This window comes from Aptenodytes forsteri, unplaced genomic scaffold (assembly GCF_000699145.1).
Source record: "Aptenodytes forsteri isolate BGI_AS27 unplaced genomic scaffold, ASM69914v1 Scaffold299, whole genome shotgun sequence".
In the NCBI taxonomy this organism is placed as follows: Eukaryota; Metazoa; Chordata; class Aves; order Sphenisciformes; family Spheniscidae; genus Aptenodytes; species Aptenodytes forsteri.
In genome coordinates this window covers 1,108,181-1,133,133 of record NW_008794154.1, presented here as the reverse complement: position 1 = coordinate 1,133,133, position 24,953 = coordinate 1,108,181, and the positions used below count along the sequence as shown (strand labels likewise).

The following is a 24,953-nucleotide window of genomic DNA, read 5'->3' as shown; positions in this document are numbered from 1 at the left end:
TAATTCAGTTATCAGTCTATATACTTTATTACATCCTAGAATGAACCTTCTCACTCTTCCATTAATTTTATCACTATCAACAGCTGTAGCAAGTTTTTAAAGTGTCATTTTACCCTGATTGATCTTTTCCAAGAGGCACATGTATTTCAATAAACATTATTTTTAATCCCATTAATCCAGAAACCAGTCATCAGAATGATTTGTAGAAATGGAGACAGTATAAAGGAAGAGCTTTTCTGGATGGGTACAGTTGCTGAAGGTGTGAATGGCTATTAGTGAAAAATCTTTTTTTTACATATTGCTGACCCTTGGGGAAGCTCCTGACCCTGTCCTTTGCACCAGGAATGGTCCTTGCCACTGGGTTCACATCACTAAGCCAGTAGAAATCTAAGCAGAAAAGAGCCAATAGTTTTTGCTAGCAGTTAGCTGTTTGGTAAATTTAGACATCTGGTTGAATCTTACTCCAAGTGAAAAGCATGTCAGTTTGCACTGATTTCTTATCTTTCCCTCTGCTGTTTTTCAATGAGTATTAAATATTATATTTAAGCTATATACTAGTTTTCTGCTCTTACTGTTACATTCTTTAGGGTCTATATAATCTGTTACCATAAGCACACTACTTCATCTTATGCTGTATTATGTTTTATTTCTATTCATTAGGCTATCCAAATATTTAACCGATGTGCATACTGACATTCGAATTATATGAGTGACAATGAACTCATATGCAAGTCAAGATGAGTTTATCCTAAGATTTGCAATAGATTTTGTATCTGATCTTTAGAAGTACTGCGTAGTCTCCAAACTACCAAACGATACCGAAGTCACAGCATTAAAAGGATCTGCGTGATATGTAAGGAAAGCAAGCACACCATTTAAAAACAGTTTTAACACAGGTTTGTTCTCATGTGTGGATGACTGGGCCCTTGAGTAAACAGCTGTACATAGTTTGCATGAAATCTCAAGTGCCAAGGCAAGAAAAGCCAGGACAGCATTTGTGGAGGTGTGCCAGCCAGAACAGCTGGCTCACAGCAGCTTAATTTTCGGTAGTAACTTCAATAAATAGAAGAAGCATAGAATGATAAATTCATGGGAAAGAGATTCCTGTGATTAATTTAACAGACACCTGAGGTCACTATTCCCTCATGTAAACTGGATCCAGGAAAGGAGGCGTTGAAGCTACCAGAGGAGCTCCTGGGACCTCTTGTCCAGTTAGAGCTGCTCTACCTTCCAACAAAGAGGTTTTGTTCTAGTCTGGGCTACTGTTTTCATTAGCTGTGTTAATTTAAATATAAAACTCTCAAGAATTTAAGAACAAAAGCAAACGTAATGTTTTAAGCATTTTTTTTGAATATTCACTGTAAAATGAATTTGAGATTCAGAGCAGTGTGCACAGCTTCTAGGACATTCAGCACCACCAAGTCACAAATTAATAAAAATACCCTCATTTAACTGTAGAAGTATTCTAACAACATCAAGATGGATACATGGGAAAGGTTGCACAATAACAATGAAACACCTCTATGGTCTTTACCTATGTCAAATTTAGTTTTTAGGAGGATCGTGATGACACGTAGTCTGTATTTTTAGTTATCGAGGTCCTGAGCATGCATACATTCCTGGTAATGTTACTCTTCTTCCTATTGCATCAAGTAGTAATTTGGAGGAATGAAGTAGTTTCCATTCAGAGAGCAGACAAATAACAGAAGCACAGTCAGTACTCGGAGTGGGGAAATAAAGGTATGGCTGTGGCCAGGCGAGCTGTTTAAGGATGCAAGGTGGAGGCAGCAGCTCACTGTGCCAGCAGTTCTTGAAGCTGTAGGAGGTATTCTTGTGCAGGAACAGATTGTGCCTTGCCTGCATGTGGGGCGGTAACTCCCAGCTTCCAAATTTAGTATGAGCCAGGATCTAGCTCCCAGCAGGGACCAGGCAGCCGCTTCACTGACCAGGAGGTATCTTACCCTCCATATGCAGCAGGGGCTTCTGCCTGCCTCTGAAGGCACCGCTACTCCTGGGTCAGGAGCCCCAGGAGGGATGTCCTCACATCCCCTCTGTGGATGACTGCTCTTCTCTGCCGTTTATTCCTGCAGCTTTGCATTTGCAGTCACAGATTCATCTAACTCGCCAGTTGAAGTTTTAATCAGACCTTGCCATGTGGCCTGTTCCTTTAGGAAAGAAGGGTTCTCGTTGCCTTTTATTGATTGTGGCTGTGAAGTTGCAAACTAATAATTTCAACACCACAGCACATACAGAGCTGTGCTTCAGCAGAGGTACTGCTGTTTCAACTTGTTTTCTGTGGTCTCAAGGAGTGATACGAATGGGAGGAATAATATTGGCTAATTCCATTGGGACACGACACTTCCAGGGGCTGCTTTCTGTGAGATGATCTGCACTAAATTTACTGGGATAATGCTCCAATTATTTCCCAGTTCTTGCCTATATCTTCAGTTCCTTGTGAGGAATCCAATTAGCAATCCAATATATAGTACGAGCCACAAACATTACTGCTGAACTTCAGAGACAGGAACAAGAGAGCTGAAAAGAAAGTTCTTTAAAATAGCTTTGCAACAGAGATCAGCATATTGTGACACTCCACTTTCAGCTGATCAATAGGTAAAACCTGTGCATTGCATCATCAAGCTTTAATAACATTCAATGCAGCACATCTATCTGTGGTTTAGTTTCCTTTTAACTAGGTAATGTGTTGCATGAAGCTTGCATATAAGACATATTTGGTCCCGTGCAGGGCATACTTTGTGAAGTGTGTTTGAAAGAGCAGCAGCTTACATGCAGGCTGTGCAAGGGGTACCACAGAGTAATGGGTAAATGCTGCCGTTTGTCAGCAGAGGGGGATAATTCTCAATCTTGCTGTGTGTTGAAGCAGCTGGGAGTAGCTGGATGCTCAGTGTGCCAGAGGCGTAAATGCTGGTTTTGTGCAAACCCAGTCCTGCTGCTGCTGCAGTCAGAGGCACAGTGGATACAGGCAGCAATTTTGAACTGAAAGGCACCCTCTGCTTTCTAAATTCCTGGAGCTTTTTAAGAATCACTGCTACATCTGTCATGGGGTTAGCAACAGATGATTTTTTCCTAGTAGCCTTTAAAAACCAAAATAACCCAAACCATAAAGTTACTTGAATTGAGCTACTTGAACAAGGAGTCATCCTAGATTAATGAAATAGGATCCTCTTCTGGGTATTACAAGGGAAAATCCTCTTTGTGCTAACTCCTGTTCTTCCACAGCTCCTATCACTCATTTTGTGTTTATCAAACATCACAGCTTATTGTTTCTTGACAACCACAGAAACCAAAGCTTTTACTTTATCATCAGGACAACTTCAGCAGCTCAGCCTTTACACTGTCTTATCAACATGCTATGTTGTCAGAGAAACTCTCTTTGGTAGTTAATTCTCCATTGCTTTATAATACTTAGCTATTCTGAGATTGCAAAGTTTTCCTCTGTCTTCCACTTTCAAAGAGGGGTGGCAGTTTTAGTGTGGCAACCAGTACCTGTCTGTCTATCCATGAGAACCTGTGCAGAAAGTACAGCCAGTTCCCACAGATCCATTCAACATAGCAATCACTTCTATTACAATTTTTCTTTTTTAGTATAAAAGATCGTGATGGGTCTTGTTACTCAGTTCAGCCTTCTTTACCTGGGTTGGGGAACAGCCATGGCAAAGATTTAATTTTGAGCAAAAGCATGGACAGGAGCCAGGACGTGTTGCTTTAGTGCTGGTATGTTTGTTACCTGTACCAGGATGCACTAGACCTGAACCTCAGACTAAGAAATAATTGTTTTGAAAAGGTAAATATTTGATCATCAGAACATGATAGGAATCTTAGAGACTATTGTACAGTAGCTGTTTGCTTTCCACTTGCCTCTTGTAATCTTCCATGTCTCAGCTAAAAACATCTCATCCCATTAGCCGGGTAAAGGAAACCTGGTGAGAGGGTGTGTTGCGCTGAGAGGTGCGGAGCTGGCAGGGGAGGGTCCACACCAGTGTGAACTCTGAACCTTGGCATCAGTAAAATAAATATATTTTGGTAGAAGTTATTTTCAGATATTTGCACTTTGGGTTCTTTTATGAGAGAATATGAGAATAGCAATATGCAGGTAAAAATATTTTGCACATTGTATCTGTTAGAAACCTGTACATAAAAATTATGGATGGTGTTGACATTTCCTAGACTTCACTCACTCTAGCTGGCTGGAGACAAAACCAGGCAGAGAAAAAGCCGAAAAACAGTTGAGTGAACTTGCTCTAGAAACAAACCTGTATCCCTTGTCCTTTGGTTGGGATGTGCACTGCTCCTCCTCCCTCCATCACTGCTTTTCAGGGTGGAAACAGAACAGGAGTATGGTGGAGGCAGAAGTTAGGTGTTTCAATGTAGATGGAAGAGCCAAAGATTGATAGTTTATCCAGGGAAGGAGGAGAAAGGAAAGGAGACATTGTTGGTGAAAACAGGAGGTGAAACGAATGGAAACGATCCAACTTTGCAAAAGGGACCATGGTTTCAGTGTTGAGTGGCTTTGCTTTTGTCCAGACTTGAAGCCTTCGGTAAGCAATGGTAATGTCCCAGCAGTCACTATGCCAACCTTGTATCACTGGAATAATCCTCTGAGGCAGGGTTGGACTGCAAAATAGTCCAATTCAAAGGGGCGCAGTGCAGAAAGAACCTGAGAACTAATCTGCGTGATTGTAGGTAATTTGTGCCGGAGAGTGTGGACTGGTAAATAAAAATTGCATAAACAGTCAGGAAAGGAAAACATGAAAGGAGGAGGACGGGGACACTCTGCCCACCCAGGGCTCCGCCAGACCACTTGAGCATTTTAGCATTAAGCATCTTACCGATGGTAACCTAGGACATTGCTGAAATAGCAGGTTTGATAAATGTAATGGCAGTTAGCTCCTTCTTCTTCTTTTTTTTTTTTTTTATTGCTTGCAACAGTCCTCTATGATGGTATATGTATTTTATAATTATTCATCAAGATAAATTCTCAGAAAGATGTGTTGCAATTTTAGTGGGTTGAATTTTTCTTTCCACCACTCCCATTTTGCTGGCATATGCATGACATGGAGATCTGACACATTGCTATTAAAAGATGTCTGTGCAGGTATTGCTCAGCTATAAAATTGTAAAACTGAAACTTATTGTATGTATGATAGACTTTTAATGTAAAGGCACTGACTGTAGACTGCTCTTTGTGAGTGGAAACTTCCAAAGCTGATACGAATGCTTGCAGCTCATGATTTATTTAGGAGTATAGGCATTTATATAGAAGACGACTTCAGTGATGCTAGTTTTGTTATTGAAGATTTATTGGGGAAAAACAGGCCATGTACCCAGGGCTGCTGCGATGAGGTACTTAATTCAGTGCCCAAGTCCTGTGTTCTTGTAACAAGGTTTGGATAGAGTGGATTTTAGAGGGCACAGTAATTCTGAATAGAAAGCTGATACTGAACTGGGTAGGGGGCTCTGAGGTATTTTGGTGCCACCAAAATGTATCTGTGATAAGGAAGAGCTTTTGGATACCAAAATACTCAGATTATTGGATAGCAAATGAGTCGCGTCTAGCCAGATGTGAAAGGCTTTAATACAGGAAAGCACTTAGCATTTCTTGATGTTTCTCCACACCAAGTGTGAGACAGCACGAACAGCTGAATGCAGCACTAGATGTCGGTATGCGCACCTCAATAGTGGTCTAATTCTACTTGATTTCATCAAGCTCTGCAGAGGGACCTGGACAGGCTGGATTGATGGGCCGAGGCCAACTGTATGAGACTCAATAAGGCCAAGTGCCGGGTCCTGCACTTTGGCCACAACAACCCCATGCAGCGCTACAGGCTTGGGGAAGAGTGGCTGGAAAGCTGCCTGGCAGAAAAGGACCTGGGGGTGTTGGTCGACAGCTGGCTGAACATGAGCCGGCAGTGTGCCCAGGTGGCCAAGAAGGCCAATGGCATCCTGGCCTGTATCAGAAATAGTGTGGCCAGCAGGAGGAGGGAAGTGATTGTGCCCCTGTACTCGGCCCTGGTGAGGCCGCACCTCGAATACTGTGTTCAGTTTTGGGCCCCTCACTACAAGAAGGACATTGAGGTGCTGGAGCGTGTCCAGAGAAGGGCAACGAGGCTGGTGAGGGGTCTGGAGCACAAGTCTTATGAGGAGTGGCTGAGGGAACTGGGGTTGTTTAGCCTGGAGAAAAGGAGGCTGAGGGGAGACCTCATCGCTCTCTACAACTACTTGAAAGGAGGTTGTGGCGAGGTGGGTGTCGGTCTCTTCTCCCAAGTAACTAGCGATAGGACAAGAGAAAATGGCCTCAAGTTGCACCGGGGGAGGTTTAGATTGGACACGAGGAAAAATTTCTTTACTGAAAGAGTGGTGAAACATTGGACCAGGCTGCCCAGGGGAGTGGTGGAGTCCCCATCCCTGGAGGTATTTAAAAGACGTGTAGATGAGGCGCTTAGGGACATGGTTTAGTGGGCATGGTGGTGTTGAGTTGATGGTTGGACTCGATGACCTTAGGGGTCTTTTCCAACCTCAATGATTCTATGATTCTATGATTCTAAGTTGTGCCTTTTATTCTCATGTGAGGAGAAATACTGGAAAGGGAAGTAAAAACTATTCATCTGTGATGTGGAGAGGGTTTCTTAGGATCTGAGTATTATTCACCTTGAGTGGAATATCTGGTACATCTTGTACTTCCTCTGGGCAAGGCACCAGGATGTATGGAGTTGGATGCATCTACTTGGTTTGCACCATCTTTTTTCCAGCTGTTACTTCATAAATGACTCAGTCTCTGTGCATTTGGCAGATAATTAGTGTATATGAGCTACCAGGCTTCTCTTGTTGTGCAATTTGCAGCTGTGGAGAATGCAAAGAACTGATACAAGCTCTTTCTTCTGCCAGCCTGATGGGTGAGGCTGTTTGCTGTGCCTTGTCGCCCTGTCTTTTAATTACATTGCTGCAATCCTATTACAGCCCTCTCTGATGTTAGGGTGCTTTATTCTGAGCTTGGCCTTCGTTGTTTTGTGTCAAATACTTCTTGATGTACATTTTACCTGCATTTTCTCTTCCTGTTCATTTTTTTTTTAAATACCTAAAGCTCATAAAGATTCATGGCATGTAATTCATCCTTGAATATGACCTTGAAATAATGAGATATTTCTGATCTACTTCATGATTATGAAGCAAAGATAGGAGCTGTCAGAAAAAATAACTGAAACAGCACCCTAGCTGACAATATGTCTATTCCTGACGCTGCCACAATTTACCTTCGTTTCCTCCCCTCCTCCCTCTTTGCTCAGTCCTTGTAAGCAAAGCAGAATCTGATTTTTTTCGTACAGATTTGCCAGATTTACCCTGTTCTCCATCTTGTAGATATTTCCACTCTCCTCTTTGTCCTGGTTCTTGGCTTTTTTCCTCTTGCCTGAGCATGTCTCAGCAGGATACATATTTTGATGCAAAGGGTACACATGCATCTTTTTATTTTCACTTTTAAACCTAGACTAAACCTAGCTTTTGGTAATTGAGGGGGCTATAGCTTATCTTTGGCCACACGAAGCAATTTCTACAGCCTATTTCTAGCTCAGGGCTTCTTATCCCAATGTAGAGGAGACCTCAGTTATCCTGGTAACAACTCCACAACAGGCCCACTTTGGGGCTGACTGTACTGAAATGCCAGAATCAGCAGAGTTTATCAGCTCTTAGCTGTCCTGATGTAGCAACTACTGAAAGCAGCCTCTGAAATAAGGGTGGAGCAGACACCAGTGATGACAAGTGTGAACTCTCAGAATTAATTCTTACCTCCACCTGTGAATCATAGCCTTACAGCTAGGGAGTTTCCATGTAAGTTGCTTGGGGATCGTTTCATAACCTGGGCTCCTCAAATTCAGGCAAAATATTGTTTACTCTAAGGAATAAATATATTAAGGACAAAACTGATCATGCTTTGAACCAACATGTCTTCATTTAGTTCAGGCTGAGTTTTCCTTCTTGTTTGTAAGGAAAGAGAGTAAGAGGATCCTGTTTCATTCTGGCTCTTGCTGCTGGAGCTCCCTTGCTGGAGTCGTGGGATGAGCTCTGTGCTGTCACTGTGCACTCAGATCCAGCCTTCAGAGGACCTCGGGAATGTTACGGGCATCTGGCCTCCTTTGTCAGCTGACAAACACTGATACTACGCTGAATTTTCAGTTTCCTGAGATTTAAGGTAGTTTATTTTACCAGAACATTTTTGGTAATTTCAGCTCCCTTGATTCCCTTGACTGCAACAAGTTTGCGGCAGGGCAGCATGTTGGGTGAAGTTTACTGTGGCTGTAGGAGCTGATGATCTGTACTTGAGCTTTTCCACTGACTCCCCAGTTTTTCAGTTTCTGATCAGGCTTGGCTTGGAGGGAAGTGCTGATATGATCTGAATGAGACATTTCAGGGCTTGTGCTGGAAAATTCTCCAGGCAGCTGGAGAGCTTAGTGCAAGCTAAGAAGCACCAAGTAATTTAGCTGGCAAAAGAGATGATAGATTTTTAATTGTGATTTTGTATCCCCTTCGCCTGACAGACCATCCCACTATCTTTCTGGAAATAATGAGGAGGCCACCTGGTTTTGGAAGTTTAGTAGGAGGGGGATGTGGGAATCTCACTGCGACGGTAGAACAAAGTGGTGCATCCTTTTTCATGCAGTGTGCTGGATGCCAGTCTTGGGGAATAGATGGGGCTCTGTTTTCCTCCTCCTCTGGGGATCAATGTCTGCAGCAGAAACTTCTTCAAAGCAGGAGGGGTGTGAAACAACGGTTGCTCACTGCTCAGCCAACCCTTAATGCCATCTGGGGCAACAGCAGCAGAAGTCACTTTCCAAAGAGAGTGAGTCAGGTGCAGCCACAGCTCTGTGGGGGACTGCAATTGCTGCCAATGGGGTTGTGGAGCAGGGAGAAACAAGAAGCTGATGTCTCCTGCTGTCCTACGAGCCCATTGCCACATGCTCTCTTGTCCCTGAAGAAGGTAACCAATACTCCAGAAAGGAGAGGAGTGGCTATCTTTGTCATGGTTTGTCATTAAATTCTGCTGTTGTCAATACCTAGATGCACACAGGGAGTCCAGATAAATGAATTGTTATCTTATCTTGGCTAGGAATACATCTGGAGTTGCCAAACAGAGAGAAACGAGCTCCATGCAAAAAGCAGTTTGTGGTAGGATATCAGTAACATGCTGATATAGCTGCGCTTTGGTATTTTAGAAGTGAGTAATTAAAATGACTTGGTTAGGGGCTGACTTGCACACTGTGAGAGGGCAGCACTGCTTTTGATGCAACATTGGATGTTGATCGTTTTGTGTGATTATGATAAAGCTATTACAAGTTCAGTAATACTTAATTTGAAAATTAGCCTTTTCTGCTTTAATTTTCAAATGCTCAGCTTGGCACGCTGCCACTTGTCCACGTCTCCGCCCCAGGGTGCGGTAATCCATCTGCGAGAATCAGCCCAATTTCAGCAAACGCATTCTGGTGCTGCGCAAGTGTGATTTGCAGTTCATATGGTTTTGCTGACTTATTACACTCTGCTGTACTTCTTTTACAATGGCTTAAATAGTTGGGTTTTTTTTTGTTTGTTTGTTTTTCCTCTAATTAGGGAAATTAAACTCTAGAAATGGAGCATTGTCTTGGTAAGAGGTAAAGGGAGACAGACACAACATATTGTATTCACAGTCCTCCTTGGTACGCGCTGTGTGCATCCTGGGCAGGGCTAATTCTGCGTGTACAAGAGGACCAGAACAACATCTGTCCTTTGCAGTAGTGCAGCAGAAACTTCCTACCGTGGAGATTAGAGTGATTTCCCTTTACATACCATTTTTATTTGTAGGTGGGTTTCAAAGAGGTATCTCTGTGGAGGCACATTTCTCATGCATTATAGTTTTTGCATGCTATTGATTGATGATATCCGTTTGCTGTTTTGAAAGGTTTATCTAAATCGGGGCCTTTATAAAAACGATTATTTAAAATATGTTAATTACATCTTTCACTTGATAAAAACTTTATGGCCTTTTTACCTTTAGCCATAACTGTATGAATCATTGTAAGTGAAAAAAAAAACACTTTTTTCACTGAATTTGCATGCAATGAAATGGTGAATGGAGTTACATCCAGTTGGCGGCCGGTCACGAGCGGTGTTCCCCAGGGCTCAGTTTTGGGGCCGGTCTTGTTTAATATCTTTATTGATGATCTGGATGAGGGGATTGAGTGCACCCTCAGTAAGTTTGCAGATGACACCAAGCTGGGCGGGAGTGTTGATCTGCTCGAGGGTAGGAAGGCTCTGCAGAGGGACCTGGACAGGCTGGATTGATGGGCCCAGGCCAACTGTATGAGGTTCAACAAGGACAAGTGCCGGGTCCTGCACTTTGGCCACAACAACCCCATGCAGCGCTACAGGCTTGGGGAAGAGTGGCTGGAAAGCTGCCTGTCGGAAAAGGACCTGGGGGTGCTGGCTGACAGCCGGCTGAACATGAGCCGGCAGTGTGCCCAGGCGGCCAAGAAGGCCAATGGCATCCTGGCCTGTATCAGAAACAGTGTGGCCAGCAGGAGTAGGGAAGTGATCGTGCCCCTGTACTCGGCCCTGGTGAGGCCGCACCTCGAATACTGTGTTCAGTTTTGGGCCCCTCACTACAAGAAGGACGTTGAGGTGCTGGAGCGTGTCCAGAGAAGGGCAACGAGGCTGGTGAGGGGTCTGGAGAACAAGTCTTCTGAGGAGCGGCTGAGGGAACTGGGACTGTTTAGCCTGGAGAAGAGGAGGCTGAGGGGAGACCTCATCGCTCTCTACAACTACCTGAAAGGAGGTTGTAGCGAGGTGGGTGTTGGTCTTTTCTCCGAAGTAACAAGTGATAGGACGAGAGGAAATGGACTCAAGTTGCGCCAGGGGAGGTTTAGATTGGATGTAAGGAAAAATCTCTTTACTGAAAGAGTGGTGAAACATTGGAACAGGCTGCCCAGGGAAGGGGTGGAGTCCCCATCCCTGGAGGTATTTAAAAGACGTGTAGATGAGGCGCTTAGGGACATGGTTTAGTGGGCATGGTGGTGTTGGGTTGACGGTTGGACTCGATGATCTTAGAGGTCTTTTCCAACCTCAATGATTCTATGATTCTATGATTCAAAGCAAGAATCTTAAATTATGGCCAAATAACAGCAATAAAAAAACTTCAGAAAAAAATTTGTACTTGAACATCCTTAAGATTTCAAAACTTCCTAAACACGGGGTCTCATTTTTCAGGGAATTCCATGTAGATGAAGTTGGACACCCAGATGATGGCCTATCTCTACAAGTGACTGGTTTGAACCCAGATGCCCTGAAGATGTGTAGGATAGGCAATGGCAGCGCTTCCCCACCAACTGCCTTGGACTATGTTGCTGGTCTTTTCTGGAAAGATCAAGAGAAAGGATGCAAATAGAGTTTTCTTTCTTCTGTTGAGTAAGCAGTCAGGCAGGAGCCACTGTAAGGCTCTCTGGGGGTATGAAAAGGACTGGGAATATCACACTTCAAATAAGTTAGCACTACATTTAGTCACTGCTTGCGTAAGCTGAGTTTAGTTGGCAGCTGATCATCAGAGACGTCTGTATCCCACTGATGACCCTCTGAGCTATAAACTGCTGCTACCCTATTTCAAGCTCTATATTTTAATTCATGTGATAAAAGGAGTGCACCAAAATAACTTAGAAATAAGCCTGCTAGATGGGCAGAGTCACTGGTGGTGATGCTGATCCCTATGTTTCTGTGCAAGACCACCGCTAAGCAAAAGGTCCCTGGGAAGCTTTTTTTATAGTCTCGGGTAAAGGCTACCTGAAGGGCCTTCAGGAAGAAGCTTCTAGAGGTTCATGGTCTGGACATGTGCACGTGTAGTTGCCCTCGGTAATGGAGTTGGGAGGCGATCCATGAAATGGCCAGGAAACCTTTACAGCAGGATAAATGCTAGCTTTGATTAAATGAAATTAAGAAAATGAATTTTAAAGTAGGGAGGCATGGTGCTGGCCAGCTGAGCCCAAAAATTTCTCAGCACTTAATTTAATGATGCATTTGTACTTTCAGGGTGAATGCAACTGGAACTGGTTCATCTCCCTTTTTGCTTTTGTTTCATTTAACACTGTTGGATTATTGGTTCTGTTTACTCTTAACATAGTCCGTTCATTTGCTTTTTTTGGTGTAAAAACTTCCAGCTGCTGTGCTCAGCCTGAACTACAATTAGCATAGGGTAATAATGGAGCAATTAACTACAATTAACATGGAGTAATAATGAAGCAGGAGGAGAGTGCGCTGCCAAGGTGTTTTATAAGGAGCCCAACACTCTACTCTTCACAACGGAGTTGTTGCCCATATGCTGTACATACCGAGCCGTCTGCTGGTGTTACTGGCAGCTCTCTGAAATGCAATCCTCCTCCTGTGGCTTGTTGATATTACAGCAAATGGTGCTTCCGCGTTAATGCGCAGATATAATCTGATTAAAACCTCTTTCCATCATGTATGAACGGCTTCATCTACAGGGAAAAGGATTTAAAAACTGGAGCAGAGTTTCCTAAGCTGTGGTGTGGTCTCAAGCTGTCAAAAGTGGTGTCCCACCTCCTCTCTCTTTCAGCTGGGGAAAAAAATGTTTCTGTTCACTGCTGTGTGCCAAGAATGCTTTGAAATCTCCTGCTGGAACCCACTAATTTTGAATATTAAGCAGCTAGAGTTACTTCAGCTTTTCTAGTAGAAAGGAGAAGTGAAAAGGGTTGGAAATATCTCAAAAGGCTTTTTAGCAGACAGAGGTTATTTTCAGCTGTCTCTTTCCTTCCTGGTGAATACCTCTTGCCCAAAAACTTTAAAATTTAGTAAAGAAGCTGAAGAACGCACACAAAGAAAGTGTTTTCACTTAAATACTTAAGTAAGGCCGCAGGGACCCTCCCAAAGAGAAACGGCTGCTGTTTTCCTCAATCTTCTGGGCACCTCCCGCAAAGCTAAACAAAGATGATAATAGGAATAATAAGGAAGAGAAGTGCTGTACAGGAATCCCACCATGAGAAGTCAATGGAAATTCCCTCTTCCTGAACAAAGGCGTTTGCTTGTTCTGTTTGCTTTAAGTTAAATGTTTAAATAGTACCATTACATTGGGGTGTGTGCTCCTCGAGATATGAGACCCAGCCTTTGCATACCTATAAGAAAGTGTTTTTCCTCATACTCCTAAAAGCAGGTCAGTTGTGTTTGATGCCATTGGGAACAAATAACCTTTTTGAGAAATTGAAAAATAAGATGTTACTGGAAACAGGATTGATGAGGAGATGCCATGGCATTTACATCATCACATTATCAAGTTAAAAAGTAGAATCTTTTGAGGATAGGATATTGGGAAATATTTTTGGTTCAAGCACAATTTACTAGGTAAATATTTTCATTTTTTCACCTCCAACATTTGGTTTGTTACTTTTATTCTATTTTATAGACTGCTGTCATAGAAATTTTCACAGGTACTTGACATTTTTCATCTCCTCCAGTGCTCTGTTTCTTACTATAAGCGTGATCACAGCTTCGTACCTCATATTTGTAGGTTAACGACTATAATTAAACTGATACGACAGCTAAGCCTTTGGCTCCCATTTGAGCCTAAACCACTCAATTGTTGTGTCACCAGCACACACAGGTATTTGTTGCCTTAATTTGAAGCACATCAGTGGCTGTCCGCAAGAGAATTCAGGCACATCCATGATCTGCTTGTGTTGGTAATATGAACAAGTGGCTCTAGTGTGAGCCAGAACCTGAACACAACTAGCAACTATGATATGATGAACGTGGCTTCTTACAAGCAGGAGACCTGCGCATCTCCAAGACTTGCCTTCAGGACCTTGTGAACAGGTCTGCAGAGCGGGATCTTCAATGAAGTTTCTGTTTAGATTTTTTTTTTTTTTTTTTTTTTTTTTTCCCCCCACTCCCTCACCACCAGAGAGAGGAGTGGTCTCAGGCAGGAGCACTAATGAGGATGAACATGGCAGTCCACACATGGATCCATTTAAGGGGCTCTGAAACCTTGCCCCAAAACATTCGCAACAAAATAGTCTGTCTGCCATGGTGTCAGCCTGGCCCGCGCTCATCCAGGGTATTTATGAGCAAATAGAAAATACAGAAAGAGCTGAGTCATGCACTGAAATGTTGTTTCTGAAGAATAAAATTTTATTTTTTTCTGAAAAAACTGCATACACATGTTCAGATCTGTTCAACCTTCAAAACATGTCTTAGTTTCCAAACAAACTGTGTTCTTTTAAGCATGTAGGACCCCACTGCAGCTTGATAAAGAAGTTAAGAGGGTTTTTTAAATCTTGTAACTGTGCAAACATAATTTGAAAGCTATTTACATTTTGCACCTCTCACTTCTAGTAACAGATACATGCACTGTATAGCTAGAACTTATGATTTGGCATTGACATTTGATTTAGGTGTAGGGTGAAAACCAAACAAACCTTCCATTGTTCAAGAAACTCCCCACAGGCAATTATAATAAATCTCATTTGGTCTTTATAAAGGAGATCTCTTTAAGCACTCAGACTTCCCTGCAGTTATTAAAATATTACTTCCACTCTATTTTCTGGATCATCTTCCTCTGGTGCAGGACATGCACTTTGCTTGCCTTGGTGAATGGGAGCAGAAAGAAAAGGTGTCTCATTTTTTATCAAAAAAGGCAGGAGTGCACTGAAACAGAGCCAGTTCTCTTTTTTTCTGTCATTTTCAGTAAATAGCCAGATTACCTATAGTATGGTTTTTTTACTATCTTAGACCATCTAAACTCAGATGCAGCAACTTAGGTGCAAATAGTGGGATTCAAGTTTATACTCCTATTACTTTCTCTTCCAATTTCCTCTCCATCCATTAAAAACCAGAAGTCAATAACCAGCCAGATATTAGTACTCAAATCATGCTGTATTTTACTCATCTCCTTATATTCTCTAACCTGGGTCAAAGAAGGCATGGTATGTTTTGCCACTGCACTCTGTTGGCAGAACTTCTTTGTGTATAACGAGCGTAGTACACCTCCTCACAGTTATCATAAACAGTCTTTGCTGTTTCATACATGCCAGTGTGATTAAATTAGGGTGCTGAAAGTGGGAGCCAGTTGAATATTAGGTAAACGTGGCATTCCACGTGATATGTGTCATTATCACACAGCAAAAGCTGGCCTGTGTTTCATTTAACAGGGACTGTGCAGCCAGTAGTCAGTGCATTATTCTGGTTTTCGGCTATGGTAATTAAGCAAGCCATGTTTTGTAAGAGAAAATGGTATTTTCATAACTGCAAAACTGCTTCAGAATAAATACACAAAATTGAAGAAGACATGCATTTCACAAGTTGCAAGAGCTGCTAGTCACTACTCGGGCAAGTTCAGTTCACGATGGAAACTGTGCTTTCGGGCTGGCCTCCAAATATCTGGGAGAAGAACTCAAAAGCCAGGCGGACGTGGATGGGGACGAAGACGTAAGCTGTGTACACCACCATAGCGAAAACAGTCACGGTGATAGTGTGGAACATGGACCGCTCCCAGGGCTCCAGCACATAGCTGCAGGTGATCAGTAGGTACTGGTAGTACAGCCAATAGATATAGTCCTTCACACGCTTAATATCCATCTTCAGCTTTCAGTGATTTTGAGAAGATGACCTGTAACGATAGAGAAATCTGGATTACAGCTGCAGTGGAAAGACAGACCTGGAACTAAAAAATGATGCGGTGACCATCATTTCAAGTTTGATACCACATGTAATTGTTACATAAAATAAAGTTCAAACAGAAATAACACATAGATGCCATCACCAGCCTCTGCTGCCCTGGAGCAGAGGAAAATGATCTTTAGCTCTAGCAGCTGCTGCCTGCAGTTATTGAAGCTGTATCAGTTGGGCACTCTCAATTCCTACATTCTGATTATGAGTGTGTTTTGCTATTCATTCTGCAGTAGGAATTAAAACCGCATTAGCTTACAAAGGCACAGGGTTCACGTGGAAGTCAGGGAGATATGCATTTAAAAGGGAAGGCTTTGGGCCAGCTTCCATAAATGTGGATGGCAGACTTGTATGCTCTGGAATAAAGATGAGATTAAAAGAACTGCTCTGTAAAAACTCCTCTGCTTACTTCTGGTAATAATTTTTATTATTCTGCAATTGTTGGGAATAAAGAAAAGACAAGCTATGAAAGGGAGGGAAAAAAGTAATCTCAAATAGCATAAGAAGTTTTTTCAGCTCATTCCAAAGAAATAAGATACATTACAGATTTAAAGAGTATTTAATGGAAGTTACAAGTCTAGGAAAGATTTTCCTCTCAGGTAATATCTTTATGCATTCATTGTTCCCGTCTCCACACAGAAAGGAGAATGGCTGAGCAAGTTTAACTAGGAAATGGGTTTTGCCTTCCACTGTTTTTTGTTAAAATTGCTTTTCAGTATTTTAAATAATCTTTAAATTCAGGCTAAAAACATCTACTTAGCGAAAATACAGAGACAGAATGATAAGCAAATGTACGAGGCTTCACAGAGGGACTCCTTTATTCTGGGGGTTGAGTTTAAGGACACACATGCCGACCAGGTCAGCTCACAGTAAAAGGGAATACAGCAGATTTTAGTCCTGCTGGAAAACCTTCCAATGTATCATTTTGTTCTACACTTCTGTTGCCTAAAATGCCCGGAACAGAGATGCTTGGACATGTTACGTCCCTCCAGTCTTGTGTTCGTAGTGAGTTTGGGGCAACAGAAATTTTCTGTCCCTCAAGGCAACAAATACGAAGGTCGCACTGGAAAATTTGCAGCCTGTGATTAAAATAATGATAGGGCACTGATACAGGCCAAATATATTACAATATTCAGTGATTTACTGCCTCTGGAGGCTGTACAGTATATTCTGGTGGTATGTGGGTATTTATCGAAGGGAAGACAAATTACTGATAAAAAGGATCCCTGGTTTGTTTCGTAACAGCTTTACTTTGGTTACTGATGTGTAAAATTTTTGTCTGGCGGATGCACTGTTAAGTGCACACACCTTGACGGACTGTATTTCTCCATCTTTCTTCCTTTAGGTCACTGGTACTGCCAGTTGTTAAGGTTCAACATTCCCATATTAAGTTGCAAAAGGAGCATCCTGCCAGACTAGCTTACACCTCACCATCTGGAGACACTGTAAGGTAGATTTTTGCTCCTTCTTCTTTGGAAAGGCAACACCTGTAGGCTCACGCTAAGCGTGGCAGACTGTCTGATTGAATTGGCACTCCAATTGCCTGTCCAACGCTGTTGATAAGGGAGCTGACTGTCTTTGCTCCCCCTCCTTCATCCATGTGCTGGCTCCTCTCCCGGTGTTTCTCCTCCCATTCCTTGGCTTCCTGTCCAGACCTCCTTGCATCTGTTCCCCAGATCCTCCTCAACTCTCAACACCCCCATGAACGCAACCTCTTTGCCGGCAACAAGCGCAATGAAGCTGTAAACACTGTGCATTAAAAAAGGGAAGGAGGCTTGTTTGTGTTAGCAGATTTTTATGCAGAAAAATTTCTGTACTTGCTCCATCACCCACCCAGCCTTTACTTTTCACCAGCCCCTCTTCTTCTGTGTCCTCCAACTATCAGTACCTTCCCCAATATATCTTCTTTCCCCTCCTTCTCCCAAAGCAATTTCCTTCACTTCCATCTTCCCCATATCTCCTAGACCAAGAGGCCGCCTACAATGCTTTTGGGGGGCAGATCACTTCTATTTTAAGTCTAGCAATTATTGTCTTTGCTGTGAACAGCTTTACTTGCAAGGGTACAGGCTGGGGAGAAAGGCCACCACTGGTTTCTGTCCTGATATGAATGGAAGATGATTCCTTTCAGATAAATTATTTTAAGGCAGAACTCAAGAGAGGCCTTAAAGCCTTGTAAGTATTGCAAAGCCTGTAATAAAAATGGCACAGCTGGCAAACTGTGACTCATTGGGAGCCAAAAGTGTCTCTATTTATACCTTCTGCAAAAAGAACAGCATTTTTCAATGAAGAGGTTAAGCCCTTTCCTATACAAGTGAAAGGGAAACGATAAGGGCCCTCTCATACTATCTAGGATTATGGTATTTACACTGGGGTTATACTCATCCTTTCTTGGGTAAATATCTGTTAAGCCTGATTGCCGCACAGAGAAACTGCAAGGCCGGAGCGCTTGCTGTGGGTGTTGAAGGCTATGAGGTTACCAGAAGAGTGCTGCAGTGGTTTTGAGGGGAGAGATCCCAGGCTAATGGAGCTTTCTGCCCTCAGCGGCACATACGCTTGTATATCTCAATACAGAGCTGGTATGAGGAAAAGCCAAAGACAGGAAAAAATTCCCCAGGCTGATTTTACTGATATTAGACCAGTCTACCAGGCTACAGACTCACCACTATCACTTACTAGACATTGCTGTCTTGGAGGGATACATGAATAAAGTATGAAGCAATTAAAATAAGGAGCAGACCTTTGGATTTATACCAAAGGCCTTGTTATACTTTCTCCAGCCTGGGGACTGTGTTTCCATTCAGCTCGGTCACCAAGTCCTAGGAGCCAGCCTGTGTTTCTTCAGTTCTTGCCGTTTGCAGCACAGGGGGGATAACCCCATCCCCAGGCACTCAGCACACCTGTAATGGGACTCCCTGGACTACCAGCAAGAATGCAAGCTGCCTTAATGCAGAGACTGTGCGGTCGCCAAGTGAATGATAGAGTTTGAGATAAGTAAAAGACAAACAAACAGTCAAATTACAGTCTCTGTCCTCACTGCTAACACACTTCCACTGCATTTAATCTACCCAGAGACTTTCTCCGTTAGCAGGACTGTCTTAGAAATGCAGCAAACATGAGGGGCGTCTTGGAATAATGCAATTCTAGATGCATAATTTATAAAAGGAAAACATAGGAGGTAAGGAAAAAAAAGCCATCTTAAACCAGCTGCTCAGTCAATGAGATACAAGAATCCACTGTGTTACTGTGACATAGTGTCTGAAGGTACCCCATGTGCATTAATTCAAGGCCAGTTTTAAGGATAAGCAATAGCCCAAAGCTCCACACCTCCAAAGGTCTCAGGCAGCCTTACCACCCAGGCCAATTACCTTGTAGCAAGAATCAAAGGGAATGGCAGATCACTAGACAAACAGAAACTCGAGGCTAAAAATTCTGTATTTTAAACAGGACTTGTCCTAGAGAGGCTTCCACTTACATTTTTAAGCATTACTGGTTTTTATTACATTAATGCTGCAATCAGCTGGCACTCTGAGTTGAAAGGGTCCTGTGTTTTTAGCTCATCAGTTCCCAATATTCCAGAACAGGACATAATTTGCTGTTATGCAATTTTAACTTGGTGCTTATTTGTCTACAAATTTGAATTTAAGTATTCAGTTGCATTGTGGAAATGCCTTCCTGTTTAGAGGCCATGGGACTGTTACAACCAGCTATGAATAAAATGAATAGAATTCAGCTTCTAAAGCCATTAAGCAATATTCAAATTATTTTCAGCAATTTCACCTCCAAGCAAAAAAAGCAAGAAGAGAAACCTGTAAAGCAGCTTTTGTTGTTTTAAGTGGCAACCTGATATTCTTGCTTGTTGACACATGTCTCTGATTAGGGCAGCTGAAAAGATAAATCATTATAAAAAAAAATCCCAGGTTTCATTTAAGAGCATGCCTAATCTCTCTCTCAAAAAAAAAGTATTAATAACCTTAGTTCCCAGTGTTAGCGCTAGTGTTTGGAGTTGTAATCTGAAGATGCGAGTGTTAAGTACTATATTATTTCTGCTTTGAGCGACAGGGTTTTGGGGACTTTGTTCACACTAGCAGTCTGCAACTCTGACTGGTGTCTGCACAGCACATGGCAAAAGGCACCTGCTGGGAAATTCCTGTGGAAACAAACATTCTTGCAGGGGAACTGGGATGGACTGGTTTCCAAAGAATGCTTGAAAAACACCTTACACCCTCAGCAGGAGAGTTTGGTTGACTTACACATATAGAGAAATAGGGTTTCCAACATATATTCAGCTCTAGATAAGTTTATCTAGACTGGGGAAAAACGAACCCTGGAGTTAGCCCCATAATCATTAAACAGGTGGTCTCTGATGCTTTGAATGTAAAGTAGGGTCAAGTGTTATAAACAAGGTAGGAAGGAAAAACAAGCAAACAATCAATCCATCCCCAAAATGCAAATATTTAATTGGCTAAAAATTGGCCATTTGCTAAATAATTGCTGTGATAGCACAGAAGCAAGAGTTGGTCAGTCTTGCAGAATCCTAAGGGATTGCACTTACGCTGAAGCTTAAGTAAAATCCTGCTATGGGCCTGTGATGCTTGGATTTGGTCTTGTATGCAGGACACCTACAACATGTAGGCTCCAAATGGCAGGTGTGACAAGGCAAAGTACAATAATTATTTTAAAGTTGTCTGATATATAAATAATTTCAGCTATTAGAGACAAATGGATAATCACACCCCTTGGGTATTGAAATATATGTCCTTTCTGCAAGTTATTTATCTGTAATTGTTCTTACTTATTTGTAATTTTATTGTTGTTAGATGTGTTTGTTCTGCTGTTACTCAGACAGAATATCCTGACTTATCCAAGGCACCAATCTTGTCCCTCTTAATGTAACATAACTCTGGGATGAACCCATTGATTTTATGTAGACTGACATTCCTGAAAATGCAAATAGAACAACAAAGGGATTCACATTCCCAGTCCATCATGCATTTGCTTTAATATGTTTTATTCAGTGAGCACCAAGCATAGTGCATAAGGAAAGAAATACAGGTCCTGTGGACCAGTAATCGGAAAGAAATCACGAAGAAATTTAGATGAGGCAGCAGTTAAAATTGTGCAGAGAATCCAAATGCCAGCATTTCCTGGGGACACTGTCTCAGTCTGTTCCTCTATTGCATCTGTGCTGCTCAGATTACCCATATGCAGTGTGGCCTGTGGCCATATAGCATCAGCTCAGCCTAGAAAGCTGCCTATTACCTATTGACAAGCAGAACCCTCAGGTTACTGTAGTACTTACACATGGACGTTTGAATGTACCCTAAAGCTTGTTTACACAGGGAGGCAGCTCCAGACAGAGTGTGACTGAGAACAGCAGCAATATTCCCAGCATAGCTCCCACTATGGACAAGTATGCACCATTAAAAATGTCTTTACATATAGATTTTAATAAATAACACCCCACCTCTAATTCTGGTGTAAAAATGCACGGTAGCAGCAAGGCCATCTCTGGTTTCTCTTCCTCAGCATTCATCTTCCTGAATCAGCAGCTCATCGCACACTTGGCCATACATTACTGCCAGGTACTGTGCTACAGAAATTGTAAACTTTTCTTACGTATGTGTTCTTGCCACTATCCATGCAACACCAGAATGAAGTTCAGAGCTGGTAAAATTTTATTGCTGTACATGACTCAGACATTTTGCATGTGGGTGAACATGGTTTGACTGCACCATGGAAAAAAAATCTTCCAGGAGTGGAAAAACACTTCAGGAGTGGAAACAGTAAGGCAGAAAAGGCAATGGCATTTTCAGCTACATTTCTGCTTTACCTTGCTCGGAAGGGTGGACTCCAGCAGCTTCCTAATCTGTCAACACTAACCCTCCTTCCTGCTGACCTTAGTGGTAGTGTATAGGTGCTATTTTGTTTCTTTTAAATGGCAAAAAGTTACATAATGCATACAAGACCTAGGAGTCTAGCACGCATCTTTTGCTGTTAATGAAAAGACTTCCTTTTACCTTTGGTAGCTTCAAACAAGGCAGCAAAACACTCATCGAGTGGCACTACAGGAGTGGCAGTGCCACACCTGGACAAAATCTGACCCAGACTTCCTCATCTCCAGCTCTGAACACAAACCTAGTTCTCATGTGCATGTCACATGCATGCTCCTTCAACAGCTCTTCAATAATACTGTGGTCCCAAGCATTGGTTTGGTGCTGTAATTTAGCTGCATCTGTAACTAGAGCAAATGGATTCTTGTCAGACTATTTCTCCACTGGATTGCAGTACGCACAGATGATTTCTGAAATGCTGTTTACTCCTTTAGTCAAGTTAAGTACACAGATCGAGTGTACGATGGCCTACAACAATGCGGGAAGTAATTTTAAATGTGATATATAAACTGTTGACCCTCAGGAAAGGAGAGGATGATCTGCAGCACCCGCAGGGATCTCATTTGGAGAGAGGCTCCCAACCATTCAAGAAGCAGCATAGCAGTTGAAAGCAGTTAATGTTTAGACTGATTTCATGCCTTAACTACTCCCTGAAAACTGTAGGCTGCTCCTAGCAAAAAGCCATTTTTAAAAAAATCAACTCCCCCTAACTTTGAAGCCTGGCTGATTTATTGGCGCACTCCCCTTTCTCTACTCAGGCATGGAAGAAGGAGAAGATGCAGCTTCTCTATAACAAAAACGATCTTGGAGCAGCTCTGTCCCATTTTCTTCCAAAGCCAAATTAATTTTTCAAAGAATTTTCTGTTCTTCCCTCCTCTGAAGTTTCCTCAGTCATTTTCTTACATAACTAGCTGCTTCTTACAGTTTGTGTACAAACCCCTTCCTTTCCAGCTTTGTCTGGGCTGAGCATGTTCTGGGGTCTAAGTCCTTCCCCTGTGACAGGACTTGCACGTTGGAGCAGAACTGGCCTTTGGTGACAAGCTGTGCCAGGGAAGACAGGTAAATTGGCAAGTTGAAATCTCAGGGCAACTTTCCCTGTATTTTCAGTGTAAGCATAGTTTATTAACATGGTTTTGAACAGAGCTGATTCCCAAGCAAGACCTCAAATTTGTGACTAGAGACCAGCACCAGGTTTAAATTGCAAATACTTAAAAATTGAGAGTTCTCGAAGAACTGTTCCAGGAGGTATCTTAGAGGGGTTTTGGCTTTGCTCTTGGTGACAAGCCTCAATTCCTGCGAGACTTTTCAGATTTGGGACATCAGCAAGATCCTTCAAGGGGACTTAAAAGACTTCAAAGTTCAGAAGGTTGTATAAACACATCACTCTATAAACAAAATAGCTAAGATGTTTGGGCTCTACAAAAAGGTTTACTTTCAAATGTAGTTCTTATTTTATCCAGACTTCTTTGGTTTGCTCTGAGTAATTTCTGAAGCAGCTGAAAATAATAGCTGGTCTTGGGTTATATGTAATATGAGAAGGTGAATACTGTCATAGTTATGACAGGTATTAGTGGAAAACAGGTACCAAACTGTTGTGCAAGTGCATCTCCTTTGAGATCTAATGAAAGGAAGCAGTGTTGCACCATGCCAGTTATCAGTCTAAAAGGGGAAAAGAAAAATGAAGTGAGATACTTGCAACAGATAAGAAGTAAAAAGGGAGATCCACATTTTTCACAGAAACTGATTTAACCCCATAGATGCAGTAAGGAACAACTTCCTTCGCAGGCCACTTCATCCCTATGAGCAAACAGTTTTGAACACAGAAAACTATTGATACAGCAGAATACCCCTCAAATGTGGGGAGAGCAAAACCACCATTAATTTTTGGAGGGGAGAACACAAGAAATACTCCTGTTCAGCTGGGCAGTGGGGCAGGACAAGGCTCTTCAAAGTTGCAACATGCCGCTGTGCCGATTTCCCCCTAATAGCAGTAGGGTCTGGGTTACATCGTGTTTAACTAGAGCAGACAGCACCGGTGAAGGGAAAGGAGGAGGTCTCCAGAGTGACCTGCTGACATCTTACTTCAGGTGCTTTGCACATGCCTATATACATGCACACGAGGCAGTGGGAGCTGCGGGAGCAGAGAAGTGAGCACCTGCTAAATGGGGCAAGGCGGGTTCCCCTCTGCAGGGATGCTGCTGAGCGTTGTCTCGCAGCCCAACTGCATGGGCGCCTCTCCTCCCGGGGTGCTGGTTTGGGGAATTCTCACTCGGCTCTACACCAGGAGTGTGGCCAGGCTTGAGGTATGCAACTACTGCACAAATCAAAAACTCGGTAAAAACTGGGTTGGCAGAACATAGTGCAGAGCAATGGATGCTTTTTCCTATCAGCCAGCTGGATCACCTGAGTCTTGGTGCCGTTCACTACATCACATGTCCTGGAGACTTTTTGGACACAGGGGTGATGGAGCAAGTATTCCCGTGGCCCTGAGCTGCTCTCCAGGCACCCTTTCATCACGTCTCCCATTGGTGCTGGATGAACAACATACATGCTCTGTGCAGAGCTTCCCTGCATTTCTCTGCCAAAACCGCACCATCTAGAAATCACTCCAAGGACTCGCAGAATTGCTCTCAAGACATAGTTATCTGTGCCATACTCATGATATTCATGAGCAAAAGGTAAACAAGCATCCCAATTCCTAAAGCATTTTAAAATACACAGTCCAAAAAGTACCATGCATGCTGATTAAGTGAAGTAGTAGCATTTATTACAGGGATTCTCCTCTATACTATCCCAACTCCACTTATACAATGGGGAGGTACTCTTGCACCTACTTCACACTGAAGGATTACTGGAAGCAACCAGTAACTCTAAGAAAACCAAAGAGCAGAAGTCTACAAACAATGAGTATTGCCACCACAATGGTACGAGTAGTGCCTTCACCTTCCGTCCTCCACCACTCCCCACCTATTTCAACCTTTTTACTTCTGAGTGTTTGACTTGTTTTCTGTGAACCCCTGCTAAGGCAAACCATCTTCCTGACAGCTGCACCAGCAACAAAACCTGGAAATCTCTGACTGCAGGTCTACAGCAACAAGTCCAGAGAGACCTTGCTGAAGGCTGCACGTCCTTCAGTAATGCCACCAGCCAAGTGCTACCTTCAGGAAGGCACGCAGAGCAAATCCTGGAGGCTTTACTGCTGCCGCTCCTGCTCTAAGGCCTTTGCTCCGCCGCTCCTCCCCGAGCTGCTGGTGAACTGCCGATGGCAGTGCAGGGTACGCAGCTCCGCTCGGCCAAGGTCACCAGCCCCTTGATTTGGGGAAGCCCTGGGACGGCGCCTCCGCCGCGATG

The 24,953-nt window shown here is 42.8% G+C and overlaps 1 protein-coding gene across 1 annotated transcript; it reads right to left on the bottom strand.

The window, feature by feature from the left end:
* Positions 1–15,378: 15,378 nt before the first annotated feature.
* On the bottom strand, positions 15,379–15,639 carry SPTSSB (serine palmitoyltransferase small subunit B). The gene has a single exon (XM_009278918.2). The coding sequence runs from the start codon at positions 15,619–15,621 to the stop codon at positions 15,379–15,381; it is 243 nt and encodes an 80-aa protein (XP_009277193.1). The 5' UTR covers positions 15,622–15,639.
* Between the last annotated feature and the right edge of the window lie 9,314 nt (positions 15,640–24,953).